This window comes from Podarcis cretensis (genome assembly GCF_951804945.1).
Source record: "Podarcis cretensis genome assembly, chromosome: 12".
Taxonomy (NCBI): domain Eukaryota; kingdom Metazoa; phylum Chordata; class Lepidosauria; order Squamata; family Lacertidae; genus Podarcis; species Podarcis cretensis.
In genome coordinates, this window is record NC_137181.1 from 23394767 (window position 1) to 23414558 (window position 19792).

Consider the following 19792-nt stretch of genomic DNA (forward strand, 5'->3'; position numbering starts at 1 on the left):
GTTTAGGGCAAGGCTAGCACATGCAGCATCACCTCCTCTACATGTTTTGCGAATCTCTTCAGCAATAAGGCATGAACAGGGCTGTTGAGGCAAGGTGACCAGTCATTTCTAAATCAGGTGGTGCACATGATCAGGAAAAGGTCGTACAGAACCTTTCTTGCATCTTTACATTAAAAAAAGTCTTAATGAATTGCTTCATATGAAAAAGGGTGGTGTCTTTTTCTCTTCCTCTTTATTTTAAAACAGGCCTTTGACATGTTACAAGCAGAGTGGCCGGCATTTCTCCATAATGCAAGGCTAAAATCTTATTGGCAAAACAAAAAGTCTAGCAAGTGCTGGGAAAATGCAGGTGGGTAGAAAAGGTGCTCAGCTGAAAAAAATATCTGTGTGTTGTTTCTCTCTCCTGTGGAGATCAGAGAGCAAGCATGGCTCCTGTTCACCTCCAAATTAGAGCAAGAATTAGGAACTCTTTACTATCCAAGCATATATTCCTATAACACGCCTCGGTCATCATTGTGATTGCTTTAGGACTAGAGAGTGCTCATACAGCAAATATTCAGATTACAGCCATCTTCCAAGCCAGTCTGCTAACTCTGCAGAGTTAATCAGCACAATTGACCACCCTAGCAGCATTCAACAGGGAGAGCATACCACCCTGAGACAAGCCCCTTCTCACCCTCCAGCCCCCTCTCTTGCTTCTTCGCTCCCTCCCTGTCAGACTGCTGCTTGATTCCAGCAGCCCCTTTCTGTGGCTTGTCCCCTGCTGAGCACAACGTGTGTAATATAGCATATCTGCATCCTGAAAATTTTGAGAAAAATGCAATAACTTCCCTCTCTAATATATTTGGCCTAAATTATTGTTCTGATTTTCATTTTATTAATTGAGTCTCTGCTCAAAGTACCCATGCATTATAAAATGCAGATAACAATATAATGAAATAATGATATAATGAATGAAAACATGAATCTAGCTAACATCTGCAGTAGAACTCCACATGTAAACCCATTTACGCTCCCTGCCCAGCAGTAGACAGATACAGTATAAGCCATTATTATTATTATTATTATTATTATTATTATTATTATTATGAGATAAGCTATAGTAGAGACAGTACTTGTCTGTCTGCCTAGGCTGATAATCTAAAGGGACCTGAGATACTGCTTGTCTTGGGATGTTGTTGCACTGCCCTGTTTGTTGAGGGCACAGGCTCTCCCTGGGTGGCATGCTGTCAGAGCAAGGGTCTTGCCCTCTAGCTAACCTGGCCAGCAGTCAAGGGAGCTTGCCAGGAAGACAAACAGAATGTTAGAGATAATTAAGAAAGGAACAGAATACAATACAATACAGGGAATCAGTGGTGCATGCACACTTTTTGCACTATGCGTTATCCTGGTCTGCTCAGAACAATTAGCCAGTCCTTGTTAGGTAAATTATTCCTGGTCAGAAGGACGCCATTGCATATCCCGGATTATTTATTCTGGCTTTCTATAATCCCTTCCACTTGTTCTATATTAGTCTGCAGGCAGCAGACTCTGACCTTGATCCAGTGCCATAGATCACCTGGATCTTTCTGGGAAGTTGAGTCCCTGGTAAAGTCTAGGTCTCTAGAGAATGCAGATGTGGCTTTCATTTCGGAATGTCTCCCTTGCCAACATTGCTCACTAACTGCTATGTAAAAGCAGCAATTCAATAGGAGCTTGAAGATTTGGCAACGGGAAACTGCACCTGCTGAATGTTTGCCTGGCATCAGACTGATAAAAGGACAGCAAACATCCCGAGGTGGAGAGTAGCAACTTTAGCTTAGTTCTGAAAAACTGTGACTCCTTGGTGTATTTTTCTATCAAGCCTAAAATTCCATTTTGGGATATACCAGGACATTTCTTCTCAGTACCTGCAAACTGGCTGGGAAGTACCTCTGAACATGTGTAAGGTGCTTTTTGTTTACTGCTGGGAGATTGCAAACTCCTTGGGGCAGGGATTGTTCCCTCATGGGTTGAATACACTTTACAAATAGGAACAATGCAGCTTTGTCCCACACACCAGAAGTTAAAAGCCACAGGGCTTAGTTCAGAATATATTGTTTCCATATAGGCTTCAGCCCCAGCATTTCTCTTCTTCCAAAGTAACATTGCCCTCTAGTATTTGATTAAAATCCCTCCAAGGTATAAGGAACTTGCACAGGTGGCAGAACGGTCCTGGGAATCTGCTGCTCAAGTGTTAAAATATACCTCTGGTTTGCCAGCCTCCCAGGCTGGTATTGGTTGAGTTGACCTTGCCCAACCCCTTAAGTCCTAGGGCTCCCCTGTGGAAAAAGTGAATCTTATCCTATACCATCCTTCTCTTTGTTCTTACCTACCTGTTCTTTTTGGGGTTTTGTGTGGTCTCTTCCAACTCTATGATTCTGTGTTTCTATGTTTCTATATACAAGTGGAGCCTGCAACTATATGTTGCAATGTGGCCTCCTCCTGCTCATCATATTAGTCAGCCCTTTCCTGGATGACTCCATTCCATTACCCTTCCCCTCTGGCTTTCTGTTCCACCCCACTCAGTCAGCATTTTGTGGTTACAGAGTATGCTTGACCTTCATTGTTCTGCCTTGGGTTCTCCCCACACCATTGCCTTAGAGCAGTGGTGTCCAAACTTTCTTCAAAGAAGGCCAGATTTGATGAAGTGAAGGGCCGTGAGGGCCAACCAACGTTGTTGACCTTTGAAGGATTGAAGTTGTTGAGCTTTTTTATGATTTTAACCCAGGAAATAAACTGCCACAGGGGCCGGATTAAACCAACTGGTCAGTTAGACCCCCGAAACGGACTTTGGACATTCCTGCCTTAGAGTCACCCCCAAAATATTTTGGTACTCCTGCAAACCTTGAGGATCCCCCAAAGCCTGCTGGTATGCCTCTCATGTGGGTGGGAATTGCTATTTTGGCTGCAGAGGATTCACCCTTAGAGAGCGGACTATACTGGAGGTTTTCAATCTTTTTGAGTCAGCTCAGTTGGTTGGAGCGTAGTGCATTAACCTGTTTCCCCAAAGGCAACCCATACAAGTAAGGTTGTGGATTCGATCCCCATCTGGGACAGCTGCATTTTCCTGCATTGCGGGGGCTTTGACTAGATGATCATCAGGTTCCCTCCCAACCCCACAATTCTATGATTCCACTGCTCCCTTGACCAGTTACATTCTTTCTGCAGCTTCCCTATGAACAGTCTCCTTATACCTGTTTAGTCAAATATATTCAACTGAGTTGCATGGGGCTTGCTCTTACTATGCACTGGACTGCAGCTTTTTTTTTTTTTTTAAAAAAAGGTCAGTCATAGGGAAGCAAGAAATAAATAAATTTTAACAGGTTTCTGGCCCATCCCAGATAACACTTCAAATGCATTGAAATCCCTACTTCTCTGCCAGCTTAACCTGTTTCCCCAAAGGCAACCCATACAGGTAAGTTTTACAGTGCTTCTAAAAGATGCTCTGGCTTAGATTTTGGAGAGGCATCATATGAAGGGAAGCCCTAAGCTGGAGTCTCCCATGCAGAAGTCCTCTCTGTGTGAGGTGCGGAGAGCTGAGACTCTCAGAGGTGGTGTCTGTTAATTGGGCATCATTTTTTTTATCAATGTAGTGCATCTGTTCCGCTCTGTGTTGTTCATCTGTCTGTTCCTCCAATCTCTTTGGCCTGATCCCATGCCAAGCAGTTCAGGCAAAAGGCTATGGCAATGTGAATGATTATTTAATGTATTTTGGGGTGTTTCTTACGTGAACTGTGTGTTGATTTACATGGATCCGTTACACTAATATGAACTGCAGCTTGCTCTCCAGACTGTGCAGGATAATTAACTCTTATGCCCGTGAAATGCATTCCCCTTTAGGTTAATGTTTTACAGTTGAATAAAAAGGGGTTTCTGACCTCTTCATTTAGATGAGATGAGGACATGGCCATCGTTTATGAAATAGGCAGATCATAATGTGAGATTTATTGGGACAGCTGCAGCTTCTGCAGTCCATTTGAGACATGCAGAGAGTATGTTACTTTCCCTTCCGTAGTACAAATGGATTCTTCCAGGGCTCCTTTATGGCAGAGATATCTGCAATTTGCTGTTGTGTTATGGAATATAAGATGCTGCCTTATGGCAAGTCAGACCATTGGTCCTGCCTAGCTCAGTATTGTATACAGTACGCTGACTGGCAGTGGCTGTCCTGCCAGATTTTAGACAAGTGTCTCTTCTGAACCAATGTAGAGATGCTGGGGACTGAACCTGGGACTTCTTGCATACAGTGGTACCTCGGGTTGAGTACTTAATTCGTTCCAGAGGTCCGTTCTTAACCTGAAACTGTTCTTAACCTGAGGTACCACTTTAGCTAATGGGGCCTCCCACTGCCACCAAGCGATTTCTGTTCTCATCCTGAGGTAAAGTTCTTAACCCGAGGTACTATTTCTGGGTTAGCAGAGTCTGTAACCTGAAGCGTATGTAACCTGAGGTACCACTGTACAAGCTATGTGCTCTAAGAAGGGCCCTGCTCATGTAATGTGAGGGTGGATCTGAGGTTTGTTCTACTGAAAGAGAGGAAGTAAATATTATTTAGGACACAGAAAATAACCAAAGGAATTATGAAATTCTGCTACCCTTGCGGTATATTTGTCAACTTCAGATATCAATCCTGGTGCGGTGAATGTACAAATTGATGTTAGCAGGGGCGACCTGAGGTTTTTCGCTACCTGAGATGAAATATCCCTCTGCCGCCCCCACAATGAGCGGGAAGACTCCATAAAGACTCCCCCCCCGAGAAGCCCTTATGGAGTCTCTGCTATGCCAGGGAGAGAAACCCTGCCACACTGCCCAGTGGTGGTGGGAAAATCTTTCCCAGCCCCTTGTCTGACAGCAGGCATGGGCGTGGCCAAGGGGGGGGCAGGGACAGGCTGCTGCCCCCCCAATATTTTTTTAAAAAAGAAACACATAGCAAACTGAGGTTCTGCCCCCCCCAAAAGAAATATTTTGCAGGGTCTCTTTCCATGTAGCATTTGGAAAGAAACACATAAATGCATATCCTCCTATTCAAATTTACATGCAGTGGCCAAAAAAACCCAAGTCCTGTGAATGACATTCTGTCACAGAACTGGGCTCTTCTCTCACCCCCACAAAAAGACACTGGATGTTGCTGTGACAACCTTTTCCCTTCTCTCTAACAGATTATGGTCATTGTTTTGCATCAAAAGAGTATTTGCATAGCAGAAATCTGTCTTCAATTACCTCTAAAACAGCTTCAGAAGGGTTTGGGTTGAGAATTTGGGTGTGTATGTATGTGTGTGTTTTACTTTTAAAATTTATTCTGCATGAAATTATCTTTTTTTGGAACATTGTAGAACATGGCACGATCCTCTGGGGAATGAATGACTGACAGAAGCCATACTGTTGCTTTTGTGGATAATGCCAGTTACATTATAGGCAAGATGGCTGTCTCCAGGAAGTGGCTCTGAGTGAGAGAAGTGTGTCTGCTGCCTGTCTGGTTTCACACAGAAGTCTAGTGTGATTTCTATGTAGCAATGTGCTTTAACTCTTCTATGCTGCTTTTTTTACACACCAGTGGAATCATTCCCTAGAGAATAATTTCTTATCCACTGAGTAATACTGGTCCAAAAATTATTCTCTTAATAACAGACCTGTGTGTCTTCTATTGCAAATGCTGAATATTTGTTTGCTTCTTTCAGAGCTGCCGAAGGCTCAAAGCTCATTAGTCACTACAAAAACCGAGGGATGGGAGGTTTTGAAAGCTGAGTTTTTACACTGTAGTCCTATAATTCTTCAGAAGTAACTCCCACCATGTTCAATGAAGTTTACTCCCAGTATGTCTTACTTAAGTATGCATGGGACTGCAACCTATATGTAACTACTCAGAAGTAAGGCCCAGTGAGGTCAGTGGGGTTAGTTTCTCCCAGGAAAGTGTATATAGGACCACAGCCAAGCAGTGTGAAATTCTTGGGGTTCCAGGTGCTTACCCAGGGTTTGTGTTTCCTTCAGAAATTAGGCACAGCAGAGACTGTGGTGTCTTTATAATATATGGCTTTATTTACACACATATACAACCTGCACCTAGATGGAGGGATGGCAGAACATTCACACATCCTATGAGGATCTGGCTTCGCCCTTAAGGGAAGCAAAAAACTATTCTCTGCGACTCTTAGTTTCACCTGTCATCCCCATCTCACATGGAGTTCTTCCCCAAATGACTCCAAGGACCCCCCCCCCCAGCCTGCATCATTCAAAGTTGAAACCCTAAACGTGGCCTTTGCTTCTTCCCACTAGCACCCCACTCCCCCTTGCTTGGCAATCCTGTCTTCTGATAGTTTCCTTGATGAGCCATTACTTTGCTTTGTTCCTTCATGACTTACACTCAGACAGGCCTCTCTCTTCTTAGCATAAGCTGAATCCAGGAAGTTCCGTGTTTGGCACAGTTTAATCAAACCTTGATTAATTCTAACTTTTATTGATTCTAATAATTATGGGGAGTCTGGCACCCAGGAATTTAGGGGAATCTGCCCCCTCCAAACCTCTAACAGTATCTTATGCTTTTGGTTTCACCCATTTTCTTCTAGAGCAAATTTGGAAACATTCATACATAGTGTTGAGCTTGTACATTATTATGTGACAGTGTGTAATACAGACACATCATTAGGTTTTATATAACTGGCATTCGTATGTATTTGCTCACAAGCAAGTTCCACTGAGTCCAACGGGGTTGGAACCAAAACTATGGCTGACATATTGGGAGAGTCTGGAACCTACTTATGAATGATCATGCATAGGATTGGATTCTGTGTGCATTAATTCCTGGTGCTATTTACATTTACAGTCATACCTCGGGTTGAATGCGCTTCAGGTTGAGCGCGTTCGAGTTGTGCTCCATGGCACAACTCCGTTACTTCCGGGTTTCGCTGCTTGTGCATGCGCAGACACTCAAAATGATGTCATGCACAGAAGCGGCGAAAAGCGATGTGTGCGTGCGCAGAAGTGCCGTCGCTAGTTACGTTTGCTTCTGGATGTGAACGGGGCTCCAGAACGGATCCCATTCGTATCCAGAGGTACCATTGTACTCCACGATTATATGAATAAAAGCACCATTGCTTAAAATCATATGTCATACAAGTTGCAGACCCGTAGGGATAGGGAAACCTGCCCATTTCCATTTCTCTCAGATTCTCATTTTTCCATCCTTAAATTCCGTTCCACAGTTTCCCACAACAGTTTGCAATTTTTTTAAAAAAAAAGTCTTCATGAAAATTCATCAGCATTTTAGTGTGAATTTCTCCTAATACACACATTTTTTTGCAAAGTAATTTAATCTATTATGGTGCATTCTTGTAATTTCCACAAATATATGTATTTTTAGCCATACTTAGCCCTAGTATATGTAATTTTTGTACACATTGCTTGGCTGGAGAACTGCACTGTAAAATTAGGAGAGGTGGAAATCACAAAGAATGGCTGCATTTCAGTTTTGTATTTTGTATCATATTGGAAAGTGCCCAATAGGTAGGTTTGCCTTTAAATGTAAATGGAATTGGATTTCTTCCTCCGTCTCTAGATACCACAGAGGTTCCATGAGGAGGGAAAAGTGGGTTATAAAATGTACTAAAAGAATATGACAAGCATCAGCATGTGTAATGATGAACGTTCTGGAAAACTGCTGGCAGAATATATAAAGCCACTCACATTTATTCTGCATGCTTTCTCCTGCCCATGCAGAATTGCTTATGAAGAGGTCTTCACTCTTGCAAATTCTACTGAATGTTTATTGGGCACTGTTTATATATGAATGCTCTTGAATGGAGGTGGAGCAGCAGTTCGGCTTGCCAAACCCCTGTCCCGCTTGATCTCATTGATAATGGAGCCGAGTGAATAATCTGGAAATCATTTATGTCAATAGCCTGTTTCTCTGCCTGTGCAGTATTTGTCATTACACCACAGTTTCCACAGATTTATTCATTTTTTTCCTGTTGTCTTTAAATTTATTGGACTTTCAGGCCATAAATATTTCAGATGTATGTTGTCTGATTTACAGTCTGATCCAAGTCAATGGGGCTACATTGGCCGAAATCCAAGTTCTTTGGCTTAATTGGGCCGCGAATTGAACTGCCCATTTTTATTGGACAGGCTTGTCAATTGGCACTCTCCGGTTTCATGATTGCATGGAAACGTAAGACGCGCAAGTACATTTTGCAGTGTGCGTCTGTGTATGTGTGTGTTTGTGGGGGAAAAAGAGATAATTTAAACTTTTATGCCTCCAAATAAATTCTTTTGTATTCCTTTCATTGTCTCCTGATCTTCTGAGAGTGAGAATTAGCTGTCAACTTTCACTCGGTATTTAAATCAGTGTGTTTATCTCCGCAGACTTGTTTATTTCCACTGGAGACAAATTGATGTCACAGCTGGTCTTGCTTGTTTGAAAACCCCTTGGTGCTGAGAGCTGCCGAAGCAATTTTACCTATTGCTAGAGCATGTCAGGAAATGAAATACTTATAGCCTTAGTAATTTCCAAGCAGCTACCAAGTTTGGCTGCTGAAGGAATCACAGGAATCATGCCACATCACAAAGTTGCCCATTCTTGCTGAATCCTTAAGCCTACCTTGCATGTTTTGAAAAGGCTGTGTTAGTCACAGAGAAGGGAGACTTGTCGTGTTTTATGCTTGTGTTTCATCCCCTCCTGGGGATTAAACAAATGACTCTAAAAGCTACTGAAGCCATGTCCACATCAGAGGAAATTTGAGAACCTCATGCAGACTCTGCCAGAGTAGGACTAGAGTGGGATGTGTCTTCAGATGTAATGCAGTTCTAACCATGATGCATTGTAACATCTGAACCAACCTCATCCTCCAACAAATAATGATTTGCCATCAGGCCAGGATTTAAGACGTGGTTGAAATCTCGTTTGCGAACCATACTTTGGGCAAAATCATAGTTTGATATTGCATTTGAATTAATCAAACTTTATGAACTGTGGGGCAGTTTAAGCCTTCCTATCGCTCTCCCTCTTCCTCCTAAAATGTATGGACCATGAGGACAGCAAGTAAAAGGTAAAGGGACCCCTGACCATTAGGTCCAGTCGTGGCCGACTCTGGGGTTGCGGCGCTCATCTTGCTTTATTGGCCGAGGGAGCCTGCATACAGCTTCCGGGTCATGTGGCCAAACATGACTAAGCCGCTTCTGGCAAACCAGAGCAGCGCACGGAAACGCTGTTTACCTTCCCGCCGGAGCGATACCTATTTATCTACTTGCACTTTGACGTGCTTTCGAGCTGCTAGGTTGGCAGGAGCAGGGACCGAGCAACGGGAGCTCATCCCATCATGGGGATTCGAACCGCCGACCTTCTGATCGGCAAGTCCTAGGCTCTGTGGTTTAACCCACAGCGCCACCCGCGTCCCAGGACAGCAAGTAGTTGACTGTAATTCACAGGCTGAAGGAGCAAGCCTTTATAGGATGTAGCCTACCTGTGTCCTAAAACTATTCGTTCATTTTAAAAGGGAGCCAATAGGCTGCTTCATGGATTAGCAAGTCTTCATTCTCCTAGTTGAACCATACGCACATTTATGGCACCAGGCAACTATGGGCTGAGTGAGATCCAGCTGTTCAGCCTCTGAGGACCTTAGTGGGAGCTTGGTGGCAACAGCCAGCAAAGGAAGACTGGTCTCCATCATGGGCCGAGAGAAATCCAGCTGTCCAGCTCCATCCTTGGAGGACATCAGGGGGAGCTGCTGACTGATATGACACTTGGAAAGGACAAGGGCATATATGGATACTGTAATTTCTGTTCCTGTGCTAGATTTGAGTGTAGTTTTATTTTGAGAATCTTTTGTAAATAGCTTTCACAGCTAGAAAGCAGAATAACAGTATCCTGTGGTATGATCTTTGCATTTAATACCTAAATAGATTTGGTGAGCACTTTTGAAGCTCAGTTGTAACCCCTACAACATGGTAACCTTCTTTATGAACCCCAAATGGACTTGTTTCTAGAGGCTGGTTTTATGCCTAACTCCTCTTGCTTTTTACATCTGCTTTGAAGAGAATAAACTTGTCACATTTTCCCTGCCTTAGAGCACAGCTATGTAGTGGACAATGCAGCTGATCGTGACTTTTCCCCCTCTGCCCTTTCCTCTTTCTCTACCCTGTGCCTCACTGAACTGTTTGGCAAGGAGTTTCCTGTGCACATTTGCTTTGTGGCTGGCTAAACACATGCAACTATCACCGCAAACAAGATGAAGTGTTGTGTTTGCTACTGGAATCATCTAAACTGTGTACACACTATATACCTTTAGAGCACACTCAAAGCACGTTCTTTCCCTCTAAGAATTCTGAGTACTGTTACGAGTTGCTGGGAATTGCTAGTGCAGAGAACGGAGGCTAGTCTGCTTGTGGGGGCAAACTACCACTAGCATTTAATCCTCTGCTTGCAGGATTTGCACTGGCTGCAAATCTGCAACCAGGTCAAGTCAGTAAAGGTAAAGGTAAAGGTACCCCTGCCCGTACGGGCCAGTCTTGACAGACTCTGGGGTTGTGCGCCCATCTCACTTAAGAGGCCAGGGGCCAGCGCTGTCCGGAGACACTTCCGGGTCACGTGGCCAGCATGACATCGCTGCTCTGGCGAGCCAGAGCCGCACACGGAAACGCCGTTTACCTTCCCGCCGGTAAGCGGTCCCTATTTATCTACTTGCACCCGGAGGTGCTTTCGAACTGCTAGGTTGGCAGGCGCTGGGACCGAGCAGCGGGAGCGCACCCCGCCGCAGGGATTCGAACCGCCGACCTTTCGATCGGCAAGCCCTAGGCGCTGAGGCTTTAACCCACAGCGCCACCTGCGTCCTTTAGGGTCAAGTCAGTACTAGCCTATAAATCCCTATACAGCCCAGGACCAGAACACTCTGGTTTGTGGGAGAGTTTCTCTTGCAAGTTCCAAAAATCTCAGAAGCCTGTGACTGCCTCTGCTCTGTGGAATCACATTCCTGTCAAGGTACAACAGGCATCCAGAGGATTGGCAGTTGAAATCAATGGAATATGCCAAATTGGCAAGTTTAACAAGTAAAATTAGAAATCAAGCTGAGGCAAAATTTAAGGAGAATTGGAAAATGTTTGTAGATTATTAAAAAAAAAAATTGCAAGTAGCCTCAGAGTAAAAACAGCAGTAAAATTTAAATTTGAAAATATTGTGGAGAAGATAAGGCATAGAATAACCATAATGTGCAGCATTATTTGGTAAATTAGGGAAACCATGGAGGTGGGGGTAGTCTAAAGCCAAGTGATTGTAAACTGGAAAATGTTATAAATTCTTTTGAAATATATAAATAATATATATATTTAAAATGCAGCAGGCATTCACTATCTGTACTTTTCAGAAATAACCAATACATTTTTGTTCCAACAGGCTTTCCCAACTGAATAAATGTGTCTTTACCACAAGTCTCCACTTGTTAGAGTTTTTGTTTTGTTTTAAACATATTTGTTGCTTTTAACTGTTTTAAATTATTTTATATGTAAATGTAAATTTATATGGAGATGGTGGTTTAGAAGGCAATTAATTATTATTATTATTCTATATTTATTTATTCCGTGATGTTTCCCCTGACGGGATTCAAGGCAACTTACAGAGAAACATCAGGCATTAAAGTACAATTAGACATTGACAGAATTAAAAATATATACACATATAAAATCTATTAAAACCATACCAATAATTACAATAGGAACATCATGGCACCATCCTATTCAATTTCCAAAGGCCTATAGAACAAGAAAGACAGTAAAGAGAGAGCCAATCTAGCTTCTTTAGGGAGGGAGTTCCGAAGTCTAGGAGCAGCCACTGAGAAGGTCCTTACAATACGTGCCTGTGAGGGTGGTGGGACTGAGAGAAGGGCCTCCCCCAGAGATCTCAAAACTCAGGTTCGGATGAGGGAATACAGTCTTTCAGATAGCTTGGACCTAAGCTGCGTAATAAACCAATGATAGCTTTTCTACTTTATTAACAAAGTGGGTTTTGGTTTTTTTAAGTACAAAACTTTTTTGAGGTTTTGGAGAAGGTGTCCTAGCGACATCACTGGTGCTGGCCAATCAGTGCCATGCTTCTGCTGTGAAATTGATGTTTCCTTCTCCCTGCTACCCCAAGGCTTAACCCTGGAGGAGAATTAAGTATATTTGAAGTGAATTGTGTTGAGGCTGCCATATGGCTCTATACATGCTTCATCCTTCTCCCCAAATTTCTAGTTCTGGCTTGCTTCTGAACATGGCATCAGCATTCATACAACTGGCTCCACATGTGGCAGCACAAACATGAAGCACCTAAAAGCACAGTGACCGCATGCAAATGGGGTCATTTGCTAAGGCTCTTGTTTCAACAGAATGTGGTTGGGATTGCAGTGTTTAGTAACACATGCTTGGATCTTTAATCTTGGATCTTTATACCTTTCAGACATTCTTAAGTGTTTATGCACTAGTTAAGTAGAATAAATTCTATTGATATATATAGAAAGATTAATTTTATTTGTCTCAACAATATAGGAGCATTAACTGGACTTATTGTGAGCAGCTAAACGTTAATTTAGGAGAAGAAGAGATCATTAGCTCTACTTCAAGGAGGAACATTACAGTTTAATGAGAATTAATAATTTTGCAGTGCATAGGAGCATATTGCCTCAAGCAAGGCATGTTGCAAGCACAGTATTACAAATAGCTATTTAAAATTAATGCCCCGATACTATCACACATTGCTAAATTATCCATAATGATTTTATGCTGTCCTTGTAGGTAAAATGTATACTCAGGTCATACTGGACATTAACGAATGCTTTTAAGACATGGGCACTTAGATCTTAAACACACTAATTGAAAATCCCATTGAAATCAATGTGACTTACTTACAGGCAATGTGGCTAGGTCTGAGGTTACTGTCAGTAATCTATAAATTACATGAGAGTCAGGCTATTTGATTTAAGTCTATTTAGTTCCACTGAACACTTGAATTCCTTAGACCAGTCTCCCACCACCTGTGGCCTTCTATATGATGTTGGACTACATCTCCTATCATTCCTGGCCATTGTCTATGGTAGCTTGGACTAATGTCAGCTGCAGTTCAAAACATCTAGACGGCACCAGGTTAGATCCTCCATTGCTCCATAATCTTAACTTTGATTCATGCACACACCCAGACAGACCCCTGGAGATGACAGTAAAGGGGCCATGGAGCTGCCCTGGGCATTTCTTATTACTCATCTCCAACTCAAAATTCTCTCAGGATTAGGAGATAGAATATTCCTGATGGCATCTAGGCGGTATAAACTGCGGAAACACTCTTGCAGCTTCCAGTGACAGCAGGATACTCCTGGTGGTCTATGCTGGTTCCTCATTGTTCATGTGGCAGACTTGATCTTATGGGTTCTACAGTGTTCACATGGCTGGCTACTCAAAGAGAATGTGGGATGATCTCCTTCGTTATTTCTTTTTAATTTACTACCTGCCCTTCACCCTGGGTATCTCAACCTCTAATGAAGACCCCAGTGACACAAAGTCTGAAGATCTTATGGGGGCCCCCTGTCTCCAGTGCTACTTTGGGAACCTCCAGCATCTCTGGTGAAGCAACAAAAGGCCCATCTGCAGCAGAGGACCAGGAGGGACCCTGGCTCACCTGGATGATGATGATGATGATGATGATGATGATGATGCACATACCGCTTACTTGCCAAAATGGCTTCTAAGTGGTTTACAAGTAAAAAGTGGATAAAAATATAAAACTGTAGCAGCTCCTTCACCTGTGCAATTGGAGGGAGAGATTGAACATCCCCTCTGCCCCAGGGATAACCAGTGTCAGAAAGTGCAGGCGCAGGCAGTCCATCGTTGATGGAAGGCACACTTCAAGACCCAAAAGAACCAGGATCCTCGTGGCGGACAAGATGCAAGTGGGAAGGCTGAAAACTGGTGGTGAGCGCAACAGTATTCTGCCCACCTGCGATTTCTAGCAACACTTATTCAAAGATGTATTGACTTCTCCAGAGATCCATGCAAAGTGCAGCTCTATTGCATTTCTAGTCCCAGTTCTGTTCCAAAGGCAATATTCAGAGGCCAGCCATGATCAGAAGCCATGTAGTCTTGCTGTGAGGTTCCTGAATGGAGAAGAGAGCTAGGGCCAACCTGACAAGCACAAGTAAGGTAAAGGTAAAGGTACCCCTGCCCGTACGGGCCAGTCTTGACAGACTCTGGGGTTGTGCGCCCATCTCACTTAAGAGGCCAGGGGCCAGCGCTGTCCAGAGACACTTCCGGCTCACGTGGCCAGCGTGACATCGCTGCTCTGGCCAGAGCCAGAGCCGCACACGGAAACGCCGTTTACCTTCCCGCTGGTAAGCGGTCCCTATTTATCTACTTGCACCCGGAGGTGCTTTCGAACTGCTAGGTTGGCAGGCGCTGGGACCGAGCAGCGGGAGCGCACCCCGCCGCAGGGATTCGAACCGCCGACCTTTCGATCGGCAAGCCCTAGGCGCTGCGGCTTTAACCCACAGCGCCACCTGCGTCCCTGACAAGCACAAGAGGGCACCCCATTTCAGTCCATGTGCAGAAGCCAACTAGAGACAGGCGGGTGGATCTCATTTCACCTCTGGCAATGGGGCAGTGTCCTTCACCACAACCAAGAGCAGCAGACTAGCTCAGGGCAGCACAGAGCAGGCCAGCTAACACACACACACACACACACACTTCTGTCCTCTAGCATAGGGGTGGGCAAGCTCTCACCCTCCAGATGTTGCTGAACTGCAGCATCCCTCCTGACCATTGGCTGTGCTGGCTGTGGCTGATGGGAGTCAGGGCCCAACGACATCTGGAGGGCCACCTGCTTTAACACCTTGATGCCACTCCCCCAGGGCATCTACCGTCTGAGGCAGCTGCCTAACTCTGCATCATGGTAGGGCTGGTCCTAAGAGCCGTGGTGCTGTCGGCCCCACTTCCTTTAATCTTTTAAGGTTGGGTTATTTGTGCTGTGGTGCATGCAACAACCCAGTCTGCAAAGAGGGCAGTTTGCACGGGGCTCAAAGTGATGTCGAGTCCAACGGCAAAGTCTTGTCAATTTAAAACTGGGAACAATTCCTGCTGAAGTCTTGGTGGAAAAGCTGACTTGAATCCCATCCTTCTTGCCCCCTCCTGCCTCTCCTGTCACCCTCTCCCTCTCCCTTTGGGGCGCTGCTGTATACTTGGGCACAGAACCATGACACAAATTTGCATATGCTAATTTACAAATGCCTCTGGGCAAACAGAGGTGGTGGGTGGGTGGAGCCTCCCAAACACCATGCTTAGCAATGTGCCCAGATGCCCTGCAACCCTGCAAGCAGAAATTATTATTATTATTATTATTATTATTATTATTATTATTATTATTATTATTATTTTAAAGAGAGAACATGGGGGGCTTTCACAAAAGATCTGGGGCTGCAGCTTCTCCCTCTTGCTGAGAAAGAGAGAAAAACAGACAAGTGGTTTCCTCACCCTTTTCCTGGAGCTTAATTAGCTCCTCTGCGTGAGTCCCCATTGTGCAAGCTGAATGCTGCGGCAGGCAGGAGGAAGGGAAGGGAAGGGTGCCGCGTCATCATTGAGGTCAGACCTGCTGTCCAATATAGTGGCCCGAGAGTTGCAGAGACAAATGCCAGGCAGCACTCAGAACTGCGAAGGCTCTAGTTGCATGTACATGTACATTTAAAGCACATAACTCCCCGTCCCCCCGAATACTGGGAACTATAGTTTACCCTCACAGAACTACAATTCCCAGAAACCTCACAGAACTACAGTTCCCAGGATTCTCTGGAGAAAGTCATGCTTTTTTTGGATGTATGATATGGATCTGCCCTCTTCTGGGAAAATGCGTTTTCTCTCTCTTACTCTAGCTTATAAGGCAGAGAAGATGGACATTTTTACTGTCGTGATGTATTTTGTCAGGGGGCTAATGTGTTGAATGCTGCCTGTGGCCAGAGTTGAATGAAGCCAAAGCCAGAGCTGCAAGTTGGCTCCCGCTTCTCTCTTTCTTGGTCTTGGTCTTTCTCCCCTACCCGTCTTCTCTCTCTCTTCCACCCTCTCACCCACCCAATTTCTCCCCTACTTGCCAACTACATGAAAGTAGGCCCAGGTGCACTGTAATATACTCTCCATAACAACTGTACATGCAGATAAACTTACAATGTGCTGCTATCATAAGACAATACTTCAATCTGTCTTTGATGTAAGCATCTTTTTAGTCAACTGAGCAGCAAATTAGCCATGGTGCTCCCCTGAGACAAGAACAGTTTGGAGGGAGTGTCTCCCAATGGGTCTGTTGTCATAAAACTGCAGATTCTCCCACAGAACAGGGTCCTCCTTGTTGCTCTCCCCACTTTCACAGGACATACGTTGGTCCTTCTTAAGAATTCAAGAAGAGCCCTGTTGAATTGGGCCAAAGGCTGTCTAGTTCAGCATCATGTTCTCACAGTGGCCAACCAGATGCCCACGGGAATCCCGCAAAGGAACCTGAGTGCAACAACATTTTACTCAATTAATAAATCTTCCTTCACAGGCATCTGTGGTAACATTAAACAACTCTAAAACATTTTCCATAGTTTGCGCCTAGCAATTCTAAGATGCGTTCAGAAGTAGTGACCCCAGTTCAAAGTAGAACCTGAATTCCAAAAAAGCTAGATGAATAGGACTATGGTAAGCATTGACTGGAGGGCGATGGTATTATTTCAAAGCCTGCTCGTAACCAATATTCTTTACGCTGTTTTACTCATCACTGCTGCTCACCCAGAAGGGTCCAGCTTTCTTCCATAGGCAAGATGTCTGAATTTACTCAAATGTCATTTACTGTTCCACCTTCTCATCAAGGGCACCAGAGTGGCTGACATAGTTGCTCTTATGTCCAGCATCCTCTTGTCATCCTCTTGTCCAGCATCCTCTTGTCATGGTAGCCTATCAGATGCCCCGGAAAGCCACAAAGCAGGACCTGTATGTCCAACGTGCGGCCTGAGGGCCACATACAGCCCTCAAGGCCTTTTTTGGTGGGCCTTGGCAACATTTGATGCCCTCGTGGTGCCTTCCCAAAGCTGGGTAAGTGTGCTGGGGTTTGGGGAGGAGGTGTGTGGGCTCTGACAGGGTTCCACAGTCTAAAGCCTCTTCCCAAAGCCTAGTTAGCACTTTCCTAGCTTGGGGAAGGAGCTAGGAGGGCTCTAGGACCATGCCAGAGCCTTCCACCTGCTTCCCAAAGCCCAGGGCCTCACTTAGGCGGCTTTGGGAAGGCAGTGTGAGGGCTGGGGGGTGGGGCGTCACATTTTGATCTTACTCCCCAGCCCCTGCACAACAAGGCAGTGTGCGCACCCTGAGGGGTCCGTGTCAAAGTGCCCTTGCGGGCCACTTGGTATGAAAAGTTGGTCTGCCCTACAAAGTGAGCCTTAGCAGCCTGTGCTACTGGACTTAAGGTATATCAGTAAACGCATGGGGACAAAGAAGGAGTGTGGTGGCTATTGAAAGGGGAAGGAGCAAAGAAACTAATGCATGCTGGTCACAGAGGACATGTCCTTCATGTGTACAGGTGGCAATGATTTAACACCTGCTCATGCTGTCTGCAGAGTGTTCGTGTATGGACACTTGCAAAGCAATGTCTACAAGAAGTGCTTTTTGAAAACCCCAAACCACAGCGCTTCAAATGCTGAAGTGTGTACACAGCAACATTCTCTTCTGTGCCGGGATCTAATGCCACATACAGACTGTTTAGCATAATTGGTTAATCCAGGACTGTCCTTCAACCTTCCCCCTTTTTGTCCACGTGGTACCGTGAATAAAGAAAAAAGGGTCAAGCCAGAGTTATATGCTGTTTTCCCCTTTGGGTTAAACCTGGTCCATAACTTTGGTTTAACGTTGGTTCAGGATTTAATTAAAGCACACCAGGCACCAGCAGTTGTGCCCTAAATCATCTTATCACCATCTAGCTACTTAATCTTATAAAATGATTAGCATCTTATTACAGTTCTTTATTAAATATTGATGCCAAAGGTTTTCCATTCAGCATTTGCAAATCCTTTTAGTCAATTAACAGTGGAACAAAAAGCATTCCATTACGTGCAAGAGCTGCTGTAATTATGTTTATTTTGTACATTAGTACAGTGTGTTTAAAATATGTATGTTTGTATTTGTGTGCAAATGAATATACATATGTAACTAAATGGGTACCATGAGCAAGGCCCAATTTTCTTCACTTACAGATATATTCACTTACTATATATATATATGCATGCTTATTGTCTTTCTTACGTATTCCTAAGGCACTTTGCTGGAAAAGATTTTGAACAGCTCATACATTTTCAACTCTGCACTAATCCCAGTATAACAATAAGAATACAGACATGATTAAAAGTCAATAGTAGAATAATTGCTGGTTGCATATGGTTCATGTTGTTCACAAGACAATTTTTGGTCCAGTTGTTATTGTTGTTTTATCTGCACCCCTATGTGTGTGCTTGTACACCCACCCCCACCCACCCTTTCCAACTGAGGACAAAACTTCATGTATCCAATAGAGTGAGCTATTCCATGAAACCTTATGCCACAATAGATCTTGTTAGACCTCAAGACATAACAAAACTGTTTTTTGTGTTTGCTGTAATGGGTGAATGTAATGGATCTTTTTCGTGACCACCACTGGAAAGCTTTCTATAGATGTGTTTATACGTGCACGGACAGAATTATTTCCCTCTTCCATTGATGGAAATAACTGTGCTAATCTAAGCAGCTAATTAGCAGCGGTAATTAATTCCTCTTAGTAATGGAAATGCATTCTGTGTGTCTTTATATGGCATGTATGTTTCTTAGTGATCCCAGCGGCTGCCAGCTCCAGATTTTGGGGGGGCCCTTGTGTCAGATGCCTTCAATGGACGCCTCCCTCCGCTCTCCATCCGCCATCATCTTATCTCTCTCCCTCTTTCTGGGTCCAATTCCCACTGAAATCTAAGGGGAAAGGGCAAGTGAGTGCCCTTTGCCTGGTTCCCACCATTCATTGTGCTATCCCTTAAGGACAGAAGGAGAGAGCTGCTAAGCAAGCAGTAATGGCAACAAGGCTCTCATGATCAGGCGGTGGGGAGTCCTGCTCAGTAGTAGGTGCCAGCAAAGCTAACTGCTGATGCTGGCCTTGAATGCAACAACCCCTGTGCCCTGACAGCAAAAAACACAGGTTTTTCCATGGATGTTTTCTGGGTTCCATACTTTTTCTCTGAGGCCACTTAAGGTTGATGCCGGGGGGGGGGGTGTATACAATTTTTATTAAATTTTCTGTTTTACAATTTGAAATACTCCTTTTTACATCCTTAAGATATCAATGACTTCCCTTCTTCTCTTTCCATGGTTCATTTTACATATCATAAGTCCCTGCATATTTTACAAAAACTACCATTCAGTATTCCATTATTATGTCCATCGAAACATATTTACACTGTTGAATTTATCTTAATGCTGCCAGTGTTTCCAGCTGTAGACAGTTATTTTCCATATATTCAGTAACCATTTTCCAATCTTCTCCAAATGTATGTTCTTTTTTGTTCTCTTATTCTATAAGTTAAGTTTGTAAAGCTGCGCATAGTCTGTCAACTTAAATTGCCGTTCTTCTTTGGTTGGGATGTCACTCGTTTTCCAATTTTGGGCTAACAAAACACGGGCCACAGTAGTGGCATACATAAACAACCTTTTTTGACGCCTGGGAATTTCATCTGAATTATCCTCTCTGGTTTTTTTGGCGGCTTCAGCCCTGGCACAAAACAACCCTGCA

General features: G+C 44.1%; 1 protein-coding gene across 1 annotated transcript in view; it reads left to right on the top strand.

Annotated features, from left to right (window-relative positions):
* Nucleotides 1–246: 246 nt before the first annotated feature.
* DNAJC1 (DnaJ heat shock protein family (Hsp40) member C1) overlaps nucleotides 247–19792 on the top strand; it is a 109099-nt gene continuing 89553 nt past the window's right edge. The window contains exons 1-2 of the mRNA XM_079947848.1: nucleotides 247–349; nucleotides 3345–3436. Coding sequence (XP_079803974.1) covers nucleotides 256–349; nucleotides 3345–3436 — 186 coding nt within the window. The 5' untranslated portion in view covers nucleotides 247–255. The remainder of the gene's footprint in view (nucleotides 350–3344; nucleotides 3437–19792) is intronic.